We start from the raw sequence: 24,050 nt of genomic DNA on the forward strand, positions 1-24,050 counted from the left end.
TTTTTAAATTTTTTAAAAAAGAATGCATGCGACTTAAGGCTCTGCAATGTTAGTAAGCTGTTCCCACCAGGATCCCTTTTTTCTGTTGCTTAGCTTCTGCTAGAAAACACCCTTTCACTTGCTCTCACCTAATGTTTCTGTGGACTGGACAAAGGTATTACAACAGTGAGAATCAAATGACTCAAGGGACAGAGAAAATATACTGTCACAAGCCCACACTCAGAATAAATGATAAGCTGTCCTTAGCTTTGACAACAAGAAGCCACACGATATTTTTAACAACTGAGGAAGGACTGAGAATCCTATACTTCGGACGTCTCAGTCCAATCTGTGAGGGTGTTAGAAGGACAGTGTGATTTTTTAAAAAAATTATATGTATTATATGTAAACTATATATATAAAATATATGAATTACATATGTACACACTTGAAAAAAAAATCTCGGTGGGTTCCTTCAAATAAAGGGGAAACCAGAATTCTGTGGATATTTAGAATATTGGAGACTAGACGTTTGAGCCAAAACAATGTTGGCCTACAAAATTTTCTTTCTTTCATTGCCAGGAGGGTTACATAAGCCCTTCTTCAGTACCACCCAAAGCCTCCAGTAAAAGGAACACACACAAACCATGAAAAGACAAAGGCTCCAAGTGGAAATTCAATTGTATTTATTTTTCTTATACAGAATCAGAGAAGTAAAAACCAGTACCAAACTCCAGGTAAAATGGTTTGATAGGATTGATTTGGCTGCATGCCTTCTGGAGGCATAGCATTCTCAATTAAAAAATAAACACACATATGTCAGAGTACAAAACGTAGAAGTACATTTTCTTAAAAAGTTAAAGTACTAGCACATAAATGATGTAGTGTGTTAGGGAAACGGTCTCCATCAATCGCCCATTTTCCCCAATTAAATTAATCTACATTTCCTTTTTTTTCTTTTAACAGCTTATTTTTTCCATAAAAGTTGTCCTTTAGAAGTTACTTTCTAATCATGTCATAAGAACACCACTTAAAATTAGCAACACTTCTCTCACTGTCTTCCACAGAGAGGGCTTCTATCAGGCCTGGGACGCTACAGGCTTTGTGCGCTTCCCACCTGTTGTCCCATCAGTGAAAGAAACTGCCTTCCACATCCTAAATATGCCGGTGAAACACGAACAATTACCCGGGTTTAGGAGAATTGCAAATCGGTTTTGACGATGTATTCACTTCAAGAAAATTGTTTTATCAGGAAAACAATACCACGAAAGAAAGATCTCGGCAATGAGTTTTCCATTTCAAATTTTTAATATGCCTTTTCTGTGGCACAGCGAATGGATGAAATGTTGACATTTACTGATGGAGGACTAAGAAGACTAGATATCCTGGCAGTTCTTATTCTAATAAGAAATATAAATAGCACCTTATCATGGATTCTGTAGGGCTCTTAACACTTACAATGATAGGAAAAAAAAAAAAACCTTTAAAAAGTTTTTCTTACTTTTAGATTTCTAGCTTTAGTGTTCTTTAATGAAGGCCATTATTTTATTGGCCTTAAAAACAAAACAAAACAATTACATCTGGCTTTGTCTATTAGTAAACACGCAGTCATGGTTCATATTCAATTCTGGAAAAATATTTGTTATGTTCATTAATAAATGTTTCAACTAATTTCACTAAAAAAAAAATTCTAGTATTTTCTAATGCCACAAGCTTACTAGGAAATTACTTCTAAAAATTGATAATACAAATCACCGATGTTTTAGCTACTTTAAAAAAAGAGGGGTATCCGTTTCTTTTACACTTAATAACCTGAAAAGGAGTCTATAAAAATATTTTTAAAAAATACAGTAACACTGCTCAGTTTTGTTAGGTCCCTTGTTTTTTGTTTTTCTTAGAAAGAATGTACAACTCTTTTTGCAATTATTGCTCATAAAAGAGAAAAAGAAATAGTGCTCCCTTCAATTTAGTAGCAACATAAACATCCACCCCCCTCTCTCTCAGAGCGCTCAGGGAGAGAAAAGGAGTCAGGAACAGAAACTATGGGTCCTTCAGGAAAAAAAAAAAAAATCACTTCATTGTGTTGGAAGCAACAGCAGGCTTATGCTCTTGTCCACAGACATGCTCAGGGCAACACCAGCCCTGCCCCTCCCTTCTTCCATATAAAGTGCACCAAAGCCCTTTCTTCCACAACAGAGTCTTTTGGTATAAAAGTTGTAGGAACTTGTTGCTTTGTTCTTTTGGGCACCTCTCCTACCTCCTGCTTGTCTTGCTTGTGGGGGACTATCACTTGTCTGTTCCCATTTCACAACTAGTATCCTTCCACTGCATACCGTGACTTGACTACCTCATCTCTGACCTTTTCACTTGCCTTCTTTCCAACAAAATTAAAAATATTTTCTGCCTGTCTATGTTCTGGTAGATTGAAGAGGATCTTACTTCGGATTCCCCAATAGATCTAAGCCCCCTTGGGAATTAAGGTTCCTCTCAGAGACCTGAACTATTCATGTCTTTCCAAAAAGATATTAAATTCATAGATTATAAATAATGTCAGTTCAAAATATTAAACAATCGAGGACTTCATTGGCAATGCAGACAGAGTTGCATGCCTGGGGGAACCTGATGCTCTCTCTCAGTCCTTAAAAGCTAATAAAAAAAAAATGTTTTTGGTTACATAAGAGGTATTGAGTACATATTTCATGCCTTTTTATACCAACTGTAGCAAACACGGTTAGGATAACATACTTAGGAATCAATTTTGCTGAATTCAGAAACACGTGTCTCCACCATACACCCCTCAGAGGGGTTTTTTTTTTTTTACACGTCAGTCAGAGATCTGCTTCATCCTTCAAACAGTTTCATAGATAAGAGTATTTTAAACACTTGAAATCTGGAAAGCAAAACTGATAAGGCTTCAGCATTTAAAAAGCAACAGTTTACTGTGTGTGCTGTCAGGTTGGAAGCTATGTTGTCCTGATGTTTTCAGAACAGTTTTCAAAAGACAAAAATACAGTTGCCACTGATTGATCAAAAATATTTGGCTGCCCTTTGTCATCAGCTACAAAATTAGAGTGCTTTATAAAATAAACATCAAATTCTAAGCTGCAATTTTTTAAAAAAAATCCAACTTGTAATTAAAAAACAAAAGTTTTGTTTAACAAATGCTCATAATTAGTACCAAACTGGTCTCTTTCATAAGATCTGTAAGTGTAGGAGCTGTGACTCAGGTTCCTGCTCCTCTCCTGCTGGAAGGAAGAGTTGTCTAGACACTACGCAGTAAAGTAATGAGGAAGGCCAAACTACAATAGGACCATGTGTGCCTTTGCAGATACAGAGTAAAAGAACCATCAGAACCAGCATGGATTCGAAACTACATTGTATTCCATACAGCAGAGATTTACTATCCATACAATGATTTTTAAAGCTCACGTTAAATATTTTTTAAAGCATTTGGTACTACTGTCATTAATACAGTTTTTAAAACTGCAAATCAGGTCTAATTTCGTGTACATTTCCTGGACCGAGCTGCCTGTCACAAGTCACTGCCTGTGGTCGGCTTTTTATGATTTATAATCAATGGATGCACAAATTTCAACTAACACCCCTAAAGCTTAGTTATGGGGCAGCAGAGAGAAAAACAGAGAAGCAATTCTGCATTCTCAGTTCTGCAGAAGCAATTCTTGCATAGCCCATCACAGGGATGCAGGCCTGCAGAAAATGAAAATAGAGCATTCATTTGCGTTTAACTTAAGTTACTGTCAATCAAATCCAGGCAATGATTAAACTGGCCGCATGGAAAGGAGGGAGCATTGAGTCATGGAGGCAGAAAGTGGTACACCTGCAGACTTACTCTGCTCCATTGCTTTTTCCAAGAGGCCCAGGAAATGTCAGGTCACGGCTGCATCCACGTTACAATGGTATTGATTACAGCCAGGTTAGAAAGGGCTCGCTTTTGTTCAGAGCAGACTCTACATCATTGAAGAGGGGGATCAGATCTTCAGATTCCAAAGTTCCTAGGTCAACATTTGTTCCCGGGAGACAATCAAGAAAATCCGGGAAACGGGTCTGCTGAGGATTGATGTTCATGGGTGTCTGTCCTGCGTTTTCTCCTATAACAGAACAAAGGAAGATCGTTTTAATTCCGTTTTTTTAAGCTCCTGAAGCACTAACACAACTCTCATCTTCATTTCCACAGTGCTTACATTTAAACAGAAGATTCTATCACTGCAGGTCTAAAATATTTCACCTCTGTGAAAAATTCTAGCTACCACCTTCCTAGGATTGAGTTGGTGATCCTCACTCATAAGAGATGCAGAGATGCCGGGTCAATCTTTATTTGTCCTGGGAAGACACTGCCCAGAAGGGATAAGCCCAAGATAGGAGAAAAGCACGGGAAGGCCCTGTGGATGGGACCTGTGGTCTATGCCCTCCCATGACAGCTGCATGAAGAGCGGTTTTGTGAAAGAGTAGAGGGGGCCCCCTGTAATAAATACCTTATCATCGAGTTATACTCTAAGGACTTAATTGTTAAGCTTATATTTATCCATGTCATTCCTCTTTATGTTCAAAAACAACACTTAGGAGTTTCCTTTAACCATGTTATTAAAGAGCTGTCTTCATCGATGGCTCTAGGTATCGTTTTCAAAGTATTTTATAAAGCAAATTCTGCACATCACCCCCCCACCCGCATGCGCGCGCACACACACACACACACACACACACACACCTGGCACCATACAACTATCTACTTTTCTCACAATGCGTACAAGTCACAACCCATGTGAGCATATGAAGGTTCTAAGAAGTCAAGTTGTAAAGAGATCTGTTTTACTTTTTGTTTAGGCCACTATTACCTAAACTCTTTTAATCATCCAACCCTATTCTGGTAGAATTGATATCCTAATGGAACTGGAGTCCGCAGAACACAGTTGAGAAAATACTGTTCCAAGAAAATGAGATGTCTGGCCTATGACATGAAGAATACATATTCTTCCTTCTTTCTTTCTTTCTTTCTTTCTTTCTTTCTTTCTTTCTTTCTTTCTTCTTTCTTTCTTTCTTTCTTCTTTCTTTCTTTCTTCTTTCTTTTTTTTTTTTTTTAAGATTTTATTTATTTATTCATCCATGAGAGACACAGAGAGAGGCAGGGACACAGGCAGAAGGAGAAGCAGGCTCCCTGCGGGGAGCCCGATGTGGGACTTGATCCCCAGACCCCAGGATCACGCCCTGGGCCAAAGGAGATGCTCAACCACTGAGCCACCCAGGTGGCCCAAGAATACATGTTCTTTATACATAATAGTGTAGGAGAAAACATACTGACCTTTGTGCCAGTGGACTGGGCTTTTTAGCTGTGAGGCCTCAAACACACTTAACGTGTCTGACCCAGTGTACCCAACTGAAACTGAGATTATGGGCACATTCTTCACACGCTGGAGTAAAGAACCGTATAATGTCTGCCACACATCCATAGTTCTGGGCATCGCTCATACCAACAAACTTATATAAATACAAAAATGCAATGAATGCTGACTGTGCTGAGAGAAAGAAGAACCCGGGAACTCAATCACTGTTGAGCACCCAGTATCAGAACAACTGGTTAATTCAAATAGCCCTGATCAATTTTCTGAAGGGATAAAATATACCTCAGAGGCTGAGGAGCATTGGTAACTAACACCAGCTTCCACCCTAGAATCATTTGTGATCTGTAATTAGCTTTTGTGTCCTATAAGTATCCTTGTGTCAGTAGCCTTCCTGAAACTGTGCATAAAAATTTCATTTTTCTGAGGAAAATCAGAGAATATTCGTTTTAACCATATGCATTGCATCTTTCCAAGAGATGAGGGAAACGTGATCAAACTTGCATTTTGGTGATAGCAACGCTCAACAGCTCTTCTGTAACTCGTACAATATCAACAACTCTTGGCAATATTTTAGAAGATTTTCATCACAAAAAGCAGTAATTTGAAAATTAAATGAAATTTGACATGAACTCAACATAGTGTTACAGATACTGGAAAACAACATCAAAATAGAACAGAAAATCCAAAATAACTTTTACTACCCACTAGAATGTAACAGATGGAAATGAGCCTTTAAAAAAAAAAAAATCTGCCCTGAAAAACTATGATCTAAAGCGCAGCGTGTCTTTTTTCCTCATCTCCAGTTAGAACCCTTCATCTCTATTGATTTCCTATATAAATTTTCTAATAACTCAAGAATACTTTTTTTTTATATAGCCACACAAAATCTATTTTAAAGAATTTCTCTATCTTTTCTCCTCAGACATGGAAACCATGAGGAGACTAGTTATGAGATCTTTCGTTAAGGTTTACAATCTTAAAATATCTCTCTTTGGATCAACTTGGTAATCACCTAGTGATCTTTTTGGTCTTTAATAGTTTTATCCATTTAAAAAGCAGGAGAGGGGGATCCCTGGGTGGCTCAGTGGTTTAGCGCCTGCCTTCGGCCCAGGGCGTGAACCTGGAGTCCTGGGATCAAGTCCCACGTCGGGCTCCCTGCATGGAGCCTGCTTCTCCCTCTGCCCGTGTCTCTGCCTCTCTCTCTCTCTCTGTGTCTCTCATGAATAAATAAATTTTTAAAAATCTTAAAATTAAATAAGTAAATAAAAATAAATAAAAAGCAGGTGAAACAAAAACCAGGCAGTTCTGAAAAGGGTATGGTTATTGCAGAATATTCTAGAAGAGTGGATGACCTCTTAGCCTTTGCTCTTGCTATTCCACTCCACATCCAGCTGTTGTTTCCATGTGTGATTTGCAAAGGGAGTGTGCTTAGCTGGCTTGTTTCCATTCAACGTGTGGTCAGTGAATCTAACAGACCCTTTCTAGCCACACCAGGGACCTGTGCCCACCCCCCAGCTTTTCCTCATCCTATTACTGTATTTCATGTCTTTTCCTGAGAAGGTTCATGCCTACTTCCTAGAAAGACTTCACAGACACGACCCTAAACTCCACGGGCTGACACTCACTTAACCAGGTTAAACTTGGAAGTCTAGCATTTATCAAGTTCAATTTGTCCATGACTTCAGCCTCTCAGAAGGGGAGGAAGAGAATTTGGGGCCAGACTGTGTGATCTCATGACTCCCTACAACTCCATGAAGGAGGCATGTAACTCCCACTTATTGGTGAGAAATACAAAGCCCTTATAGGTTCTGTCATTTTCTCAAAGTCACTATCAACAAGTGGAGACACAGATTCAATTTAGGTTGCCTATCTACAAAGCCTATGTTCTTTCCAGGACACCACTTCATTCCACATTTTGGTTTCAAAATATTCCCTACTTTGAGGCCATTTTTAAAAGCCATAGTCAGCCTGAGATTTAAATCTCCTGAGTCTTTTTTTTTTATTTAACTTTTGTTTTGTTTTTGTTTTTTTTATATATATATATACTTACTGGCTTCCCAGTGTTTAAAAGATGAAAGCAAACAATTATTAAATATAGGAAGGAGCCACTTCATAAGGCTGTTCCAAAGAGGACAAAATAAATCTCACACCAAAAAATAGAGAGATGAAGAAAGTGAGGAAGGGAGGCCAGAGGGAAGAAAACCAAAGTAATAAATCAAAGAATAACAAAACAAACACTTCAAACTATTCCCATGTGACTCCTCACAAGACAGTCTGTGCTATCCTCTAAACACATCGATGACAACCTGCAGAGAGACCCCAAAGCACCTACTCCAACCTCCCAAGGGGCCTGGTTGACTTTGACTCATGTCTGACCGGTGGTTAAGCTTCAGAGCACAAAGAGTACTCATCTAAGAACACAGTTAACAAACACAGGCACTGTGGACAACGGCATCGGGGAAGGGACTTCTTTTCATCACAGGACAATTAATTTCCTGTCATCAATGATGGCGTAAGAGAAACTCGCATGAATCATTGCAAATAGTGGACCCCTCAGCCATCATTTATTTTTGGTTCTAGACTATCCTCTAGGAGTTTAAGACTTTTACAATTAAATTTAGATTTGACTAATAAGGCCAAATTTGGCTTTTGCAATTGGAGGCCTCACTCCTCGAGAAGAGGAGGGGGGACAGGACCAGAAGCCAGCTGGGCCTGGCCTGAAGGAGGGGGGCAGGCTGGGGCTTAGGTCAAAGGTACCCTGACTCTTCTGTTTAATTGCTGAAGGAGGACATCATTACCATGTTGGGACCTGGAGCTGACAATTCAGAATTTTTGAGGGGCTTAGCTTTCCAAATGCCTGCTACCAATTGCTTCCCGAATGCAGCGAATGACACCAAAAAAAAAAAAAAAAAAAAAAAAATTTGCACAATGGTAGATTATAAAGCAGTCCCACTTCTCAAGAGAAAGAGTGGCCCATACACTACAACTGAATGCTAGAACAGCATAATATCCCACTGTGGAAGCAGGAGGCTATATGGAGCAAGGACAGGAGAGGAGAGGAGAGGAGAGGAGAGGAGAGGAGAGGAGAGGAGAGGAGGGTGGAAGGGGGGAGGAAGAAACAAAGAAAGGAGGGAGAGAAGGAAGGAAGAAAGGAATAAAAGACAGAGAAAGAGAGAAAGTGAGAAAGAGAGAGAGGGAGAGAAAAAGGGAGAGAAAGAGAGAAAGGAAAGAAAAGAGAGAGAAGGAGGGAGGGAAGGAAAGAGGGAGAAAAGAATTTCAAATTCTATGCCTGTATATAAAACTCTATTTGTATCAACTATGGAGAGAAGGAACTAGAATTTATGAATAGTGCCTGGGGTTTGGGTGGCTTTTCAGTGGTCATTTTGTGTCACTGCTGAGAATAGGTGTTTCTGGTTGGACTTAGAACTCAGACGACCGAAGGGACGATTTAAAAATGCAAACACACTGCCAGGTACTCGCAGGCTTTGCTCCCACCTGTGTCCATCTCGTCCACGTTGCTGAGGAAGTCCTCTGGAGTCGTTGGGACACTGTAGCACCCTAACCCCAGGCCACTGTCAGTGCTCTGCTCCCTTGAGTGATAGGGCCCCCTGCGGAGCAAAGGGTGGAGAAACTTCAATGCAAGCCCACACCAAGAAATTCCAAAATTAAAACACAGTCACGAAACCCCTAAACTGGTGCACTCCTGTCATGCTGCCCAACTTTGCAGGCAATGGACGGAGGCCGACTTTGCACCTCCCCTTAACTGTAAAACCTGCACACCAATGTCAATGAAAGTAAAAGACAAGGCAAATAACACTGGCCGTTGTAGTAAATTGACACTGACTTCCTTTTTTATCTCAAAATAATAACGTGAACACTGTTCTGCATATATGATACGATTTATGTTAATTTTTTAAAAAAGAAAACAATGTTGAATATTGCTTATGAATGCACACGCTGACGAGCAATAGGTGGTATAAAAATGTGTGATGGACACACACCAATTTCTTTCTTTTTTAAAATTATTTTTAAAAAGATTTTATTTAGTTATTTATTAATGAGAGACTCAGAGAGGCAGAAGGAGAAGCAGGCTCCCTGTGGGGGACTCAATCCCAGGACCCTGGGATCACGCCCTGAGCCAAAGGCAGACACCCAACCATTGAGCCACGCAGGTGCCCCCACCCACCAATTTCTGAATAGTGGCTTCTACGAGGGAGGGAAAAAGAGAAAGAAACAGATTTCAGTGGTGGTGGGGATGGTTTCAATATCAACTATGATATGTTAATAAAAAATAAGATCTATGGAAGAATGGCAAATCTGGGTGTTGGATACCTGGGTAAATCTTAGGATATTCTTTGTATTTTCCTGTATATTTGTAATACTTCTAAATCAACAATTTAAAAATTCCTTTTCTTCATTATTTCAGTTACTGTTTGTTTTTACCTCTCTTTCTGTTTTCACTAACTTTCATACTTGTATTTGTTTGCTACAAGCCTCTGCATGGGCAGAAAAGGCACAGAAAATAGACAATTGCCCTTTAGTTGGGTTTCAAAAGCTACAATTAAGGTTTGACTACTTCTAACTCATGAACATATTTCTGGCAAATTATCCTTTCCTTCTGTTCATATGTTTCATATTTTAAAACAGCATCCCTTTGTTTTAATTAGAATTTTTATCGTAAAATACTTTTATTTTATTACTTTATTTTTTTGTAAAATAATTTTAGACCCCCAAAGAAGAGGTAAAACGAGTACAGAGTTCCCGTGCACCACTCACCCAGCTTCCCCAAGGACATCTTACATAATCCTAGTACAATTGCCAACATCAGGAAATGGACAGCTTGCCTCTATCCCCACCCCAACCTCCAAGCTCCCTACCTTTCCCCGACATAAACAAAGACCCATTATGCTCCAGACCATATAACAAAGAAAGCAAAAATAAGTCAGTCGCTCCAAAACGTTAACTTACCCATTGAGGAAAGGATCAGAGCTATTATTAGTGATGGATCTCATGTCTGGGGTCATGGCTGGCGGGTTGACAGCAGCCTGAACGGTGGCCAGAGTCTCGGCTTCCATGGGGAGCTGTCTACAGAGGGCGGCTTCCTACAGAAATAGGACAGAGGGAGACGCAAGTTATTCACTCCTTGTCACAAGGATCGCAGCGAAATACATTTCACATGAAAACTTTTCACCAAATACAAAGCACTTAATGTTTGTTCCCAACCAGTCAAAATCATCAGGAAATCATTACTGTTCTTTCTCCAGAGAAAGTCTTACAGGCATAAGCCACTTTCTGACATTCACAAAGTTAATGAGAAGCTCAGCTAATATCTACCTCAGGACACTTAGGTAGCAACTGTCCCACCCCTTCAATTGTTTAAATACCCAAATCAAAGAAAGGTGTCAAGACACTTTCTCAAAGACAAGGCTATTTTTTATTCCAGGTGCTCAGACCAAATCTAAGTCAATCAAAGCAGCTGAACTCCTTTGGCCTAGTACCTCCATTCTGGTCTTTGCCACCAATGGGCCCGTAAAGCTGTGGAATTAGAGACTCAGGCTCTACATCAAATCATAGCAGCCCAGGTGGCTCAGAGGTTTAGCCCCGCCTTCAGCCCAGGGCCTGATCCTGGAGACCCGGGATCGAGTCCCACATTGGGCTCCCTGCATGGAACCTGTTTCTCTCTCTCTCTCTCTCTTTCTCTCTCTGTGTGTGTGTGTGTGTCTCATGAATAAATAAATAAAATCTTTAAAAAAAAAATCATAGCTGGCAGCCCTATGTCAATAGCCAGGAGAGCAAAACAACCAGTTAAAAGGTTTGTTAGTCAATCAGTTTTTCTACTTGACTGCTCATTTTATTGACTGGATTAAAATGGCTGAAGGGTGGGGAACCACGCAGAGCCAATCCAAATCCCACTGACAACAAAACTGATAGCATATGGATTTCATTAGCAGAAATTAGAACGCTAGGAATTATTTTGTTTTAGCTGGCATTACTTTGCCAAAGAGAGTCAATCCAAAAGGTTATGAATTTGACTGCAATACTTTCTCTAGGTAGAACCTCCAGGGAGAATCTCCCATTTTGACAAACAGAAACAGACATCAAATTCCCTTCAAATTTGCTGCCCTTTCCAGAGAAGGATACTTTTATATGTTTATATTTGCATCCAAAACCAAAGTTAGGCCCTTCCTATATTTATGCCTATCAGTTTCCCACTTTCCAGCCTGAAGTCATTGGTCTTACCATCCCTCAAACCCCAAAACCATGGCTACAATGGCAGACAGAACATTTAGGCCATTTAAATTACGGTATCTCTGTTAAATCTCTTCCAGCCCTAACATGCTGTGATTTTAGAGAATAACTGCTGTCTAGACAAGTCTAGTGAAGTCATCGGCAATAAAAACTTTCGGTTACTAGAGTTCATTGTACTGTTATGAGGAGTTAGGGTAGCATGACTCTTATAAAACGTGAGACACCTGATTGATAAGAAATCGCACTGCTAATTTATATTGCAATAAACATCCTGTTAGGAAGGGCTTCTGGTTCATTTCTCTTCATCCAGGTTGCAAATAACCAGAATGCTAAACAAATTTTCTTCAGTTATCCATAAAAAGCGAACCACGACAACAACAACAAAGGATAGTTTTTTAAAGGTGATTTTAGTCTATAATTCCAATCTTTGAAGTACCTTCTGAATAAATCTAGAAAAATTAAATTACTTCCTGATTGATAGTTCTTTTTACGTGGTAGGCAGTGTGCATTAGACACCTTATTCTCGAACCAAAGCTCACCTGAAGGCTTCATACAGAAGAATGACAAAGACTGAAGCTGGTGGGAGAAGCCCAGAGTCCATCAAGCACACTCATACACACAAACCACCGTCTGAAAGCATCTAGGCGATGATATAGTATCTAACTCTTTGTAAATGCAGAGATCCTCTGGGCAATAACCTTCATTACATTAAAAAAAAATCAACTTTAAATAACATTTCATTTTATAACCATTCTGAATCAATGTGGAGTTTACCCTGAAACAGATGCTCTTTTTGTTTGGTTTATTTTTTTAAATTCAATTAATTAACATATAGTGTATTATTAGTTTCAGAGGTGGAGGGGCAATGATTCATCCGTAGCATACAACACCCAGGGCTCATTACGTCATGTGCCCTCCTTAATGCCCATCACCCAGTTACCCCAACACCCCCACCCCCTCTAGCAACCCTCAGGATGAAGGCTCTTATGCTTTGTTTCCCTCTCTGATTTCATCTTGCTTTACTTTTCCCTCCCTTGCCCTATGTTCCTCTAGATAGATGCTCTTTTAAACATTCAAGTTGAAGAGATCGCTGCATTTTCTTATATCTGACAAAATTTTCTCACTGTAAGTCTTAAGAATACTGGTTCAATTTCTAATATCCAGGTGGTCTGAATGTAAATATAATGAGCATTATTTCTGAAACTTCACTGGTTTTATAAAATTTAAAAAATACATGCACACACACTATACATATATATATGTATATGATTTCTTTTTCATCTATAATAACACACAAGGTGGAAGTAAAATGTTTAAATTATAAGAAAAAAATCAGAAACTAGCTATAAAATATTTAGTTCTAAACTTTCCCCTTCATTTAAATTACTCCTGGCAAATGTCACATAGATACAACATATATTTTTAAGAGAAAGCTTGTGTGTAAATATATAAATAAAACTCAAAAGAGTAGAATAGCCAAAGCTCAGAGAACCCATACTATATTGGGGAAAACGTTTCACTGTGCCATCTGCCAAATCACATCTGTCAATTCACATATGTTCCCGCTATTTTAAATTAAAGATAATTGAAGTTCCATTCCTCAGCATCGTTATTTCCTCAACTATTTTGGAGGCTTGACCCCATCATCAAAAGAGGCAGTGCTACGTTCTGTCTGTAGGGGGCTCACATTATCATTTTCCACCTTCTAATGACTAACAAATGAGAAAGAATACTTTTCTAGAAAGGGTGTTGAATGTGGTGCCTGGGAAGTTCAGTTGGTTAAGCCTCTGACTTTGGCTCAGGTCGTGGTCCCAGGATCAAGCCCCACGTTAGGCTCCCTGCTAACTGGGGAGTCTCCCTATGCCTCTTCCCCAGCTCATGGTCTCTCTCTCTTTCAAATAAATAAAGAAATTTTTTTTTTTTTTTTAAAAAGAGAGAGGTGTTGAATAGACCTGAATAGTAATTTTGAAATATAAATCAGAGTAGTGTGAGTTAGAAAGTTATTATAGGGGGCAACACTCTTTCCACGATTATTCTTGGGTTACAAGTCATTCCACACAGCTGCCAACATGAGGAGAATGTTGGCTCCCTGCCCTATGTCCATCTGAGTGGGCCCACCATTTTGGGCCCGAAAAGCCCTATGTGACAGCACTGTCCACTTCCCTCCTTTGTCTCTGACATGCTTCCCTCACTCACTCCCTTCCCGCTGCTCCCCCCACTGCCAGCATCTGCCCCAAGTGTACCCTCTGCTTAGAACCTCCTCCTTGGATCTTCCTAAAGCTTATAAACCTCACTTAAGGTCTGCCTCCTCCAAATGCTATCTCTTCAGAGATTGAATTAAATTTTCTTCATGGCAGCTTAAGTATTTTTGTGTCTTTCCCATCAGAATGTTAGAAAACTCCACAAAGGAATCTTCTTTGTCATGTTCACAACTCTATCCTCGCTGCCTATAATACTCTAGGCATACAGCAGGTACTCAATAAAGTATGTGCTCAATGAATATTTGAAAATTATTGGAATTTAAATGGGAATTTTTTAAACTGTCATGGGTAATGAAAGAAAAAAATAAACTAAGAACATTCCATTCTCATCTTTAACCACAAATATGATTAAAATAACAGCCTATGTATACATCTCAACTAGCCAGGCACAAACTCCACCCTTGTGTGATGATCCCACGGCTCTCTTCACTGCTCTTAAAACAGTAGATAGGCAGGAGGGCAGAGTGGTCAGGAGCAAGGATTCTGGGACCAGCCTCTTGGATGTGAACCCTGGCTCGGCCATCTCCCAGCCAGTGAAACTCTCTGTTCCTCATCCAGAAAGTAGGGATACTGACAGCATCTACACAGACGAGCTCATTTAGTAAAATTATTATCGTCTCTTGTTCTGTATTCCAATCCCAGAAAACAAAAGCAGAAACCAAGCAATCGTAGAAGCCACGTTACCATGTGGAACCTTCTCCATACTGAGTGGTTTGACATTTCTTCGTGGTTACCTTTCACTTTGGATGGATTAAACCCAAGCGTGAAGTTCATCATGATGAGTCAGCAAGGCTAAGAAAACAATTTTCTCTCTTTTCTTTTGTTTCTTTCTTTTTAAAATAAAGACCAGTCTGTAAGCTTTTTTTTTTTTTTTTGCATAATATAAAATCAGTTTTTAATATACATGGAGAACAGTAAGAAGTTTCACTTCACTTGATTATATTTTATAATGTAATAGTTCCATATTTAGAAGTACCTTTTTTTTCTTGACTGAAAATATTTTCCTATTTCTGCTCATGAACTGGAGGAGAAAAAGAGTAGTACAAAACCCAAAGTTTGGAAATAAAAGGACTAACATCATTAACACATCCGAATCCAAACATGGGGAGGATTTTCTCAAAAATAACTGCTAAATTTAGGTATAAAATTAAATCCCAGACTCGGTATGATTTTGGCTGCCACACAACATCTGCTGCCCTACACGCCTGACTTTGGTTTGACCAAGAAGCAGCAGTCAAGTCGGATGAAGGTAAAATAGCTCAACCACAGGCAGAAGATGGTGGGCGCTGGACTAAGCAAACGGATGTGGAGACAGAGGCTCAGTCGGCCAAGGCTGGTCTAGGACTAGACTCAGGTCTCCCAACTCAGAGAGTGTGTGGCAGTTGCGCTAACCACTACTGGGGGCCCCAGCGCCTCCTCATCTAGGCAGGAGAACAAATGCTAAGCTGAAGGTACACCTGAGCCCCTTGGTCTGACTCTCATCTCTCCCACTCTAGTCCAGTAGGTCTACTCACAGGTGCCTTCCCAAGGTCCCCCTTCCCTGTTCTCCCCCAAATAAGCCTTTAGTTTCCTAGACTTCTCATACTTTGAGTCCCTCTTCATCTAGCCGTGTCTTATCCGCCCTTGGAAGTTCTGTTGTATCACCTTTTCCAGAATGCCTTCCCTGACCATCAGAACCACATCGAGCTGCCAGCTTCCTCTCTCCTGGCTCTGGACTCCTAAATAAATGTGTCGAGTTACGTGTCACAATCCACTCCTCATCTGGCCCCAAGCAGCTCTTCCTACCAACTTCAAGCTTTCTCTTAATGCTATCACCACCTATCCTAGTGCAAAATTCCAAGTCCCTTGATTCTCTCAGCCCCCAGAACAACTCATTCATCTGTACCTGTATTTATTTTTTTTAAAGATCCTATAGAAACTACCAGATGCCAGGTACTGTCCTCGACACAGGGATATAGCAGTGAGCACAGACAATGCCCTACATCACGGAGGATTCTAGAGAGGGAGACAGATGTGGACAAAAGCCAGGCCTTGTGCGTTCTATCTCCTTGATAGCTCCATGTTCCAAACCTCTGTTCCATTTCAAGTAGCAGATCAGCATTGCTGCTCTAGATATTTCAACAGACGTGCCTACCTCTAGTCAACCGCTGCAAGCAAGGCTGCATCCAGGTCCCTGTTCTACACTCTACAAAGAGTAACCAGAGGAGAAATATCAGGCTGGAAGGGATCCAGGTGTCATGTCTTCTGGAGAAGCAGGGAACTGTTTAACCAGATGAGAGCTGAGGGGTATACCTTGGTTCTCCAAGTATTAATGGGCTAACACATGGAGGAAGAAAGGCAGATTCCTTCTACCACAGATTTTTTTTTTGGTAAGATTTAATTTATTTGTTGATGAGAGACAGAGAGAGAGAGAGAGAGAGGCAGAGACACAGACAGATGGAGAAGCAGGCTCCCTGAGAGGAGCCTGACACGGGACTTCATCCCAGAACCCCAGGATCACGCCCTGAGCTGAAGGCAGATGCTCAACCACTGAGCCACGCAGGTGCCCCTCTACCACAGAGCTGAGACAGATCTGAGGAAGGGCTTTCCAGCTAGTAGCCTTGTTGAGTGGTAGAACTGGCTCTCTCAATTCTCTGGGCTACTGGCCACCGGAATTCTCAAGCAGTTGTTGAAGGTTAAATGCTATTAGACATGTCCAGAGCTTGGCACAGGAGAAAAGGCGTCCCTGAAATCGGAAAGACTGGAGTTCAAATCCCAGGTCAGTTACTCTCTAACTGTAATATCTTGGGCTAGACTCTTACCCTTCCTTGATAGTTTATTCATCTGAAAAAAAGAGACAGCTTATAAAAGTCACGTTGTCAGGCTGTTATATTTTATTTTTTAAAGATTGTATTTATTTATTCATGAGAGAGGCAGAGACATGGGCAGGGGGAGAAGGCGGCTCCTTGGAGGGAGCCCAATGTGGGACTTGATCCCAGGACCCCGGGATCACACCCTGAGCCGAAGGCAGACGCTCAACTGCTGAGCCACCCAGGCGTCCCTGTTGTGAAGATTTAAAAGCATGTTTATAAAGAACCTGGCTCAGAGAGGCAGTCAACAGAATGAGTTCCTGGTAGAGTTGTATGTTTTAGGAGGCAGAGATGTCAGCTAAAGCTTGCGTATCACTTACGGTGTGGGAAGCACTGCTCTAAGCACTCTATCATTTCATCTTCATGACAACCCAACCATCTCCATTTTACAGATGAGGAAACTGAAGCACAGAGAAGTTAAGCAACCTTCCCAAGATCTGGCTCGAGTCTGTTCTCATAGCCGTCCTCACAGTGCAGCAGAGAGAAGAAAACCAAGGGTTGAGGTCAGGAGACCTAAAATTTTCAGCTCTTTCATCTACTGGCCATGGGACTTGGGCAAGTTATCTCATTTCTCTGGGCCTATTCTCCCAGTTATCAAATGGAAATACCAGCCCTCCTCCTTCAGGTAGCATGGCGGAAGACCTGATGATACAGCCTATTTAGCTGTCCTGAACATGGTTTCCCTTGCCAAATTGGGAAAAAGACTGAACTGGACATATTCTATGGTTCTTTTCAATGTATATGGGTGGAGTCAGTGTCCTGGGAATTCACAACACACCAAGCAAAGCTGTAAGTTCAGATTTTAAAGGCCAGTTTCAGAAAGATCTGGAAAGCTGCCCCTAGTAGCCCCACCCCTCCCCCTCTCCCCCTCCCCACACAACTGTATTTTTTTTTTTTCTCTATCCAAGCTGCGGGTGGAAAGACTTGCAAAATAAAGGCTTGAGAATCTCTTTCAGAGTTTGTGGTTGTCCATCTAGGTCCCTGAAACGAATAATTATATGTGGGTTAAAAATAAAAAAAAAACAACACCAAACCCCTTTCCTAGCAGCTGGGGAAGGGGGTGGGGTGTAAAACAGCAAGGAGGATGTGAAAGACAAATGCTGATTTGTAAGTTGAAGATGTCCCTGGAAGCCAACCTCAAACCTCCCTTCCTTCCAGCTCCCCGCTGGCCTGCAGCTTGCCTGTGGAATAAATCAACAGAGGAGGTGAGAAAGCAAACAGCAGTTGAAAGCGTCCTGTCCTGTAGCCCGGCCTGTCCTTGGCCGAGCGATGCAGCCAGCCAGCTCCTGCCCTCCCTGGAATGGGCTTCAAAGAGCAGTGAAATGACAATAACCCTCCTGAGGGGGCTCTGCTTGACTTAAGCGTGTGTGGCCAGGGGTTCAACAAAACTGCAAGATTGGATTGTTTTAATTATAAAGGGTGGGGTGAGTACAGACAAATGAAAAAAAAAAATAAAGACAATATTTTGAAATCCTAACATTAAAATAGTTATTCTGGTGCAGAAAAGTCGCTGCCTCTGCCAAAACCCTCAGGGACCGCAGAGGCAGAAGGCTGAATTATTTACCTTCTTTATAGGAAAAAAAAAAATTCCCAATGTAAATTTCTTTTTAACTCTGTGCCAAGAGATTCTAGAAATTCATTGTCACATTTCCTGGAGCCTCCCTTTTTCAAATACCTCATCATACATGCTCAGCTGCCAGACTGTTGGTATGAAAGAAGCGTCAAACCTCTAACGCTTTTTGGGGAAGACATTCGTTGAGTCCATGATGATTAGCCATGGTGTGTCTGCTGCTCTCGCAATCCGGATGTAGATCACAATCTGGTGTTAGGCTATAATCTCTGTTGTCCCTCAGGATCACGTTCAGGAAAACTTTACAATTTAGATATTCTCTCTCTACACACACACACAATAGCTGAATGGATTCTGAAACGGTCTGTTTCTTTGTGCCTTGGTGATCTTCTGAAGATCACAAATATGAAGTTGCTTTTCCTTGTGCAAACTTGGTGACCCTCTATTGTAAAAACATGTTCAGTTTATAGCATTTTTAAAAGGGGTCCTTGTAGGGACGCCTGGGTGGCTTAGTGGTTTAGCATCTGCCTTTGGCTTAGGGCATGATCCCAGAGTCCCAGGATCGAGTCCCACATCGGGCTCCCTGTATGGAGCCTGCTTCTCCCTCTGCCTGTGTCTCTGCCTCTCTCTCTATGTCTCTCATAAATAAGTAAAAGTTACAAAAAAAGGGGGGGGGTCCTTGAAAAAAGATTTATATTGATATTATTCCTCAGCAGCATGAGAACCCCAGGTCCTTTCAGAAAATGGATTAGTTCTGGGACTCGTAGACAAATAAAACACTGACGGAAACCAGCACTGAAGCTCTCTGGAGAGCAGGGACCAAGTCCGTCTGTCCGCTGTGCATTTAGTACCCAGAGCATTTCTTGGACCAATCAATGACTGAACTTACGTCGCCAGGCCACCAGAGACGGAGTTACATACTGGTTGGACGACATGACCTCTGACGTCCCAGTCAACCCCGAAACCTAATTCCATGAGATGCTTTTCTGGAAGTTAAATTATAGCTTCTGAAGCAAAGACAGAGAAATAGCCACCATTTATGCCTCATGAGCTGCTATAATACGGCACTTTTAACCTCTCTAAATAGCTATTCTTCACATGACAAATACCAGGCTCCAGATTCTTCTCCCAGAGCGGGGCTGCTCCCAGCCGGGCGTGTCCCTCCCCGGCCTGGTCGGGACCGGCCAGCTGGCCGGACCCCGCGTGGCTGTCAGGCCTAACAGAAATCTGTGGGGCCTGCCAGAAGAATTCCGAGGCCTCCCGCCCAAACCCTTGTCCCCATCCCCGTTGCCCTGGCAACTAGAGGCCAGGCTTAGTCAGCAGTTTTGTTTGACAAGCTGCATTCTCGTGTCCACGGAGCCCCAATTAAGAGAAAGGCCGGGGTAAAAGCAGCGCCGGGTTTGTCTAGGAACAATAACGGTTTCTCAACAAGACAGGGCCTGAGAAGGGGCAAGGGGGAGCGAAAGCTTCTCCACTTCAGAATCTTCCAGGCCCTGGGGGCGGACAGGAAGTCCTTGAGGTTAACATCTTCAAGGCAGAAGGCCCCCCAGCTTCCTAATTAAATGAATAACACACATGAAAAGAAATACTCTGCTCAGATAGAGCCATGACTCTGTTTTCATGTCAAGGAATTGTTCTTTGAGACGAGTAAATAGTGACTGACTGAGAAGCCTGTTTCTCAATTTCTTAGCAGTTACCAGAATTTTCCATTTCTCTGGGTAAAGTTGCAAACATGCCCTTTATGATACTGAGCAAATACTGTGTTGATTTTTAAGCTGTAACAGCAGAATCGTCTACAGCCATCGTGGGCATGCGTGGCTCACGGTATTTTAAAAATTATGTCCAGCCCTGTTGTAGAAAGGATCCGAGGCAGCTTTATAATAGATATATCCAAAGTCACAGCACAACTACCATGGCTGATACAGAATAATCAAATGATGTCCCCATATATTAAGGTGAAGAGATAATAAAACAGGAGTATATGCTACCTGTTTTGTTTTAAAAACAGAGCATACGCACAGACACATACAAAGACCGGAGAGAAAGCACCAGCATCCATCATAGCTATTCTCTGAAGACTATGAGTGATTATTAATTTCTTATTTTTTAGTATCTCAAAATTGTTTTGCAATAAATGTTTTGTCTTGTGTGATAATTTTGCTTTCTTACTATTTTAATTGATACACAGTAAAATCCACTCTATGGTATCCATTTCTGAATTTTGACAAATCGAGATACAGAACCGTGCCACTACCCCCAAAATTCCCTAGCGCTGCCCCTTTGTAGGCAGCCCCCACGCCCCCGACCTCCAACCCTGGCACCCAGTTACCTGTTCTCCGTTCCTATAGTTTTGTCTTTTTCAGAATATCATACAAATGGAATCATAAAGATCTGGCTTATTTCGCTAAGTAAATGCTTCTTTCGTCTCAATCAGGAAAAAACAAACAAGCAAAAAAACCCTACTCAGTTATATTTGTAGAAATTAAAGACTTTATTTTTCTAACTAAAAAGAAAAAAATGTTGGGACGCCCAGGTGGCTCAGCGGTTGGGCGCCTGCCTTGGGCCCAGGGCGTGACCCTGGAGTCCTGGGATCAAGTCCCACATTGGGCTCCCTGCATGGAGCCTGCTCCTCCCTCTGCCTATGTCTCTGCCTCTCTGTGTGTCTCTGTGTGTCTCATGAATAAATAAATAAATCTTAAAAAAAAAAAAAAAGAAAAGAAAAAATGTCAAACTGAATTCAAAATTCTTTTTAAAGAACATGAAGATACCAGGAGACACACCTTCAACACACCTTTCTTTTCTCCAGTTGCCATTTCTCTAACGAACATGAAGCTGCCTCTCCAGGTTTGGGAAACTTCACAAAAACAAAATTCTCATTATACAATAAATAAACAAAAAACAAAAACAAACCATTTTTCTCATTATCATGGACAACTGAAAAGGTCTTTCCCAAAAACTCACTCTCCACAATGTCTGCGATAGATGCCTGTAGAAGCAGGGAAACATCCATGCTCCCAAGAAGACTGCATATTGCAGACCTGGCTAGGATTCCCCTGCGCTTGTTCGGGGCACCCCTTAGCTTGGTGCACCTGCCACATCCTGAGATACAAGAAGTTCAGCTGTGGCTACTGCAGCCAATGCTAAATTGTAGGGACCATTTTTAATGAAATGCTCCTACTTCAGAAGATTCCTAATTGAGGGAGATACCAAATACCCGACTGGCCCTTTGATCCTAAAGGCTGTGGCTGCTGTTGGCCTGAGGGGCCACTGAACACAATAAAGAAGTACCCTCTGTACATCACAGAACTCTGTGCTGTGGTGTGTCTGCCCTCAGCTCCAGAGTATGAAAGTAGGAAAGAGTTTGAATTTACCCATCTGGCCACAAATCTGGATTAGTTGTAATCATTTTGATCTCATCATTTTGCTTGTCTGTTAAAGGTTTAAGTTATCTGGGGCACCTGGGTGGCTCGGTGGTTGAGCGTCTGCCTTTGGCTCAGGTCGTGATCCTGGGGTCCTGGGATTGAGTCCCACCTCAGGCTCCCCACAGGGTGCCTGCTTCTCCCTCTGCCTATGTCTCTGCCTCTCTGTGTTTCTTATGAAAAAATAAATATTTTTCAACACGTAAACACTGGTTGGATAAATGAATGAGATAAAGAAAAGAATGAAAAATACAGGGCAGCCCCGGTGGCCCAGCGGTTTAGCGCCGCCTTCAGCCTGGGGTGTGATCCTGGAGATCCAGGATCGAGTCCCACATCAGCTCCCTGCATGGAGCCTGCTTCTCCCTCTGCCTGTGTCTCTGCCTCTCTCTCTCTCTCTCTCTCTGTGTCATAAAATCTTAAAAAAAAAAAATGAAAAACACAATTTTCCATCCTGAAATAATGAAGGTTCACCTCAGATCTATAATCAAGCTTTCCTTACACCCATTTGTTGATACTCTACATGATTTCAGTGACCACGAGTTAACATGTGAGCCCCTGGCATCATGCGATGTATGTCAGGTTATGCGATACCAACTGAGGAGCTTCTTTCTCCATAGGGCAACTTTGTCAGACGACACACCTGGAGGATGATGGCATGAGGAAGGAAGAGGTAGACGGAGGGACAAAACCAAATATTCACATAGTATTTAATTGATAAGGAGCTTTCATATTTATTATATGCTTAAGGATGATCACAATTTTCGGAATGGTGATTATTTTCCCAAGAACTAGGGAATAAATTCATCTACTCATTAAATTTACCAAACTCCCTTCTCACCGTGGAGATAGAAATAGGATGGGGCCTCTCTCTTGGAAATTCTCTCTTGATAGAACTGCAGGTAGGTCAAGGCTGCCTGCAAGGCAGGGGCCCTGAGAAGGCAGCTTGCACAGCTAGGCCCACGTGTGAGCAACAGGAAAGCCATGCTCCTTACAGACTGCCCAGTGAGCAAAGGAGATTCAGGCGCTTGTTGACCACCGTGGGCATGGGAGTGGGACAGGATGAAGAAATGGAAATCTACAGATAATCTTCAGACCTTCGTAATCATGGGGCACCAGGGTGGCTCAGCTGATTAAGCATCCAACTCTTAATTTCAGCTCAGGTCATGATCGTGGTCGTGGGATCCAGCCCTGCATTAGGCTCTGCTTCTCTCCCTCTCCCCCTCCCTCTGCTCATGCTCTAGCTCTATAAATATGCAAGTAAATACATAAATAAATAAATAAGTCTTTTTAAAACAAATCTTCAGACCTCACCAGACCACCATTTCCTCTACCCTTATTCCAGTTTTATACCAGATTCTAAATTAAGGCAGCTAAACGGTTGGCCAAATATCACCTTTACTAACAGTCCATTTCCCTGTCCCTGGCTTAAGTGTAAATACTGAGGCAGAAAATCATCATCATCAGAAGAAGAAGAAGAAAGGAAGGAAGTAAAGGAAGGAAGGAAGGAAGGAAGGAAGGAAGGAAGGAAGGAAGAAAAGGAAGAAGTAAAAAAATCCCACTATGATAGATATAATCCATACCTGAACAATCAGGCATCTTGGCAAAAACCCCAGAAAACTATCAGCGAACACTCCAACACTATTTACCGTAGAGCCTTAAATAGTATCTTTGACACTGAGGAGCAGGCTGCTTCTGGATGGGGGGTAAAAACCTGCCATGATTAAGAAATCCCTTTAGATCTCTTTTCCTGTATTCTATAACTAAAATAAAAGGACATGAGAACCATCCATTCCACCTCCCTCTCCTCCTCTTAACTACACACACACACACACACACACACACACACACAAGCTGAACTATGGGAGCCTCTGCGAGCAAATCTGGACATTCCTCCCCACTGTCCTATACAGTAGGATTGCACAATATGATGCAGCAAAATGCTCCAAGTTCCACAGCCTCTAGGGATCAGCATTTAATGAACTCGGTTGGCATTTCTGTAATATGAACCATCAATACTACATTCTGGTTCAAAGGCACCTATGGTTGGAATAAAGGAAACAATTTGGGGCACTTTTCCCCACCCCTCTGCAGAAATACTTTCCGTGGGAAAGGAGGAGGTGGGGCAAGAGAAAGAAACACAGAAAGTGGCACAAACTGAGAAATAAATCATTCTTTGCAGAAACCTCCACAGCCTTGTGCAAAGGGGGAAAAAATGCATGAAAGGCTCATTTCCATATAAAACTAAAAGAAAAGTTATAAATGCTACCATTAATACTGTTTAATTTATTCTATATTATGAAACAGAAAAAAATATTCCAAGTGGAATTATTATCCTAAGACAAAAAAATAATAATACAATTGTTTCC

The 24,050-nt window shown here is 41.5% G+C and overlaps 1 protein-coding gene across 1 annotated transcript in view; it reads right to left on the reverse strand.

Moving 5' to 3' along the window:
- Positions 1–648: 648 nt before the first annotated feature.
- Positions 649–24,050, reverse strand: part of WWTR1 (WW domain containing transcription regulator 1) — a 131,723-nt gene continuing 108,321 nt past the window's right edge. The window contains exons 5-7 of the mRNA XM_072727122.1: positions 10,305–10,438; positions 8,832–8,944; positions 649–4,088 (exon numbers count right to left, since the gene is read on the reverse strand). Coding sequence (XP_072583223.1) covers positions 3,904–4,088; positions 8,832–8,944; positions 10,305–10,438 — 432 coding nt within the window. The 3' untranslated portion in view covers positions 649–3,903. The remainder of the gene's footprint in view (positions 4,089–8,831; positions 8,945–10,304; positions 10,439–24,050) is intronic.

The sequence above is a fragment of the Vulpes vulpes genome, chromosome 11 (assembly GCF_048418805.1).
Source record: "Vulpes vulpes isolate BD-2025 chromosome 11, VulVul3, whole genome shotgun sequence".
Lineage (NCBI taxonomy): Eukaryota > Metazoa > Chordata > Mammalia > Carnivora > Canidae > Vulpes > Vulpes vulpes.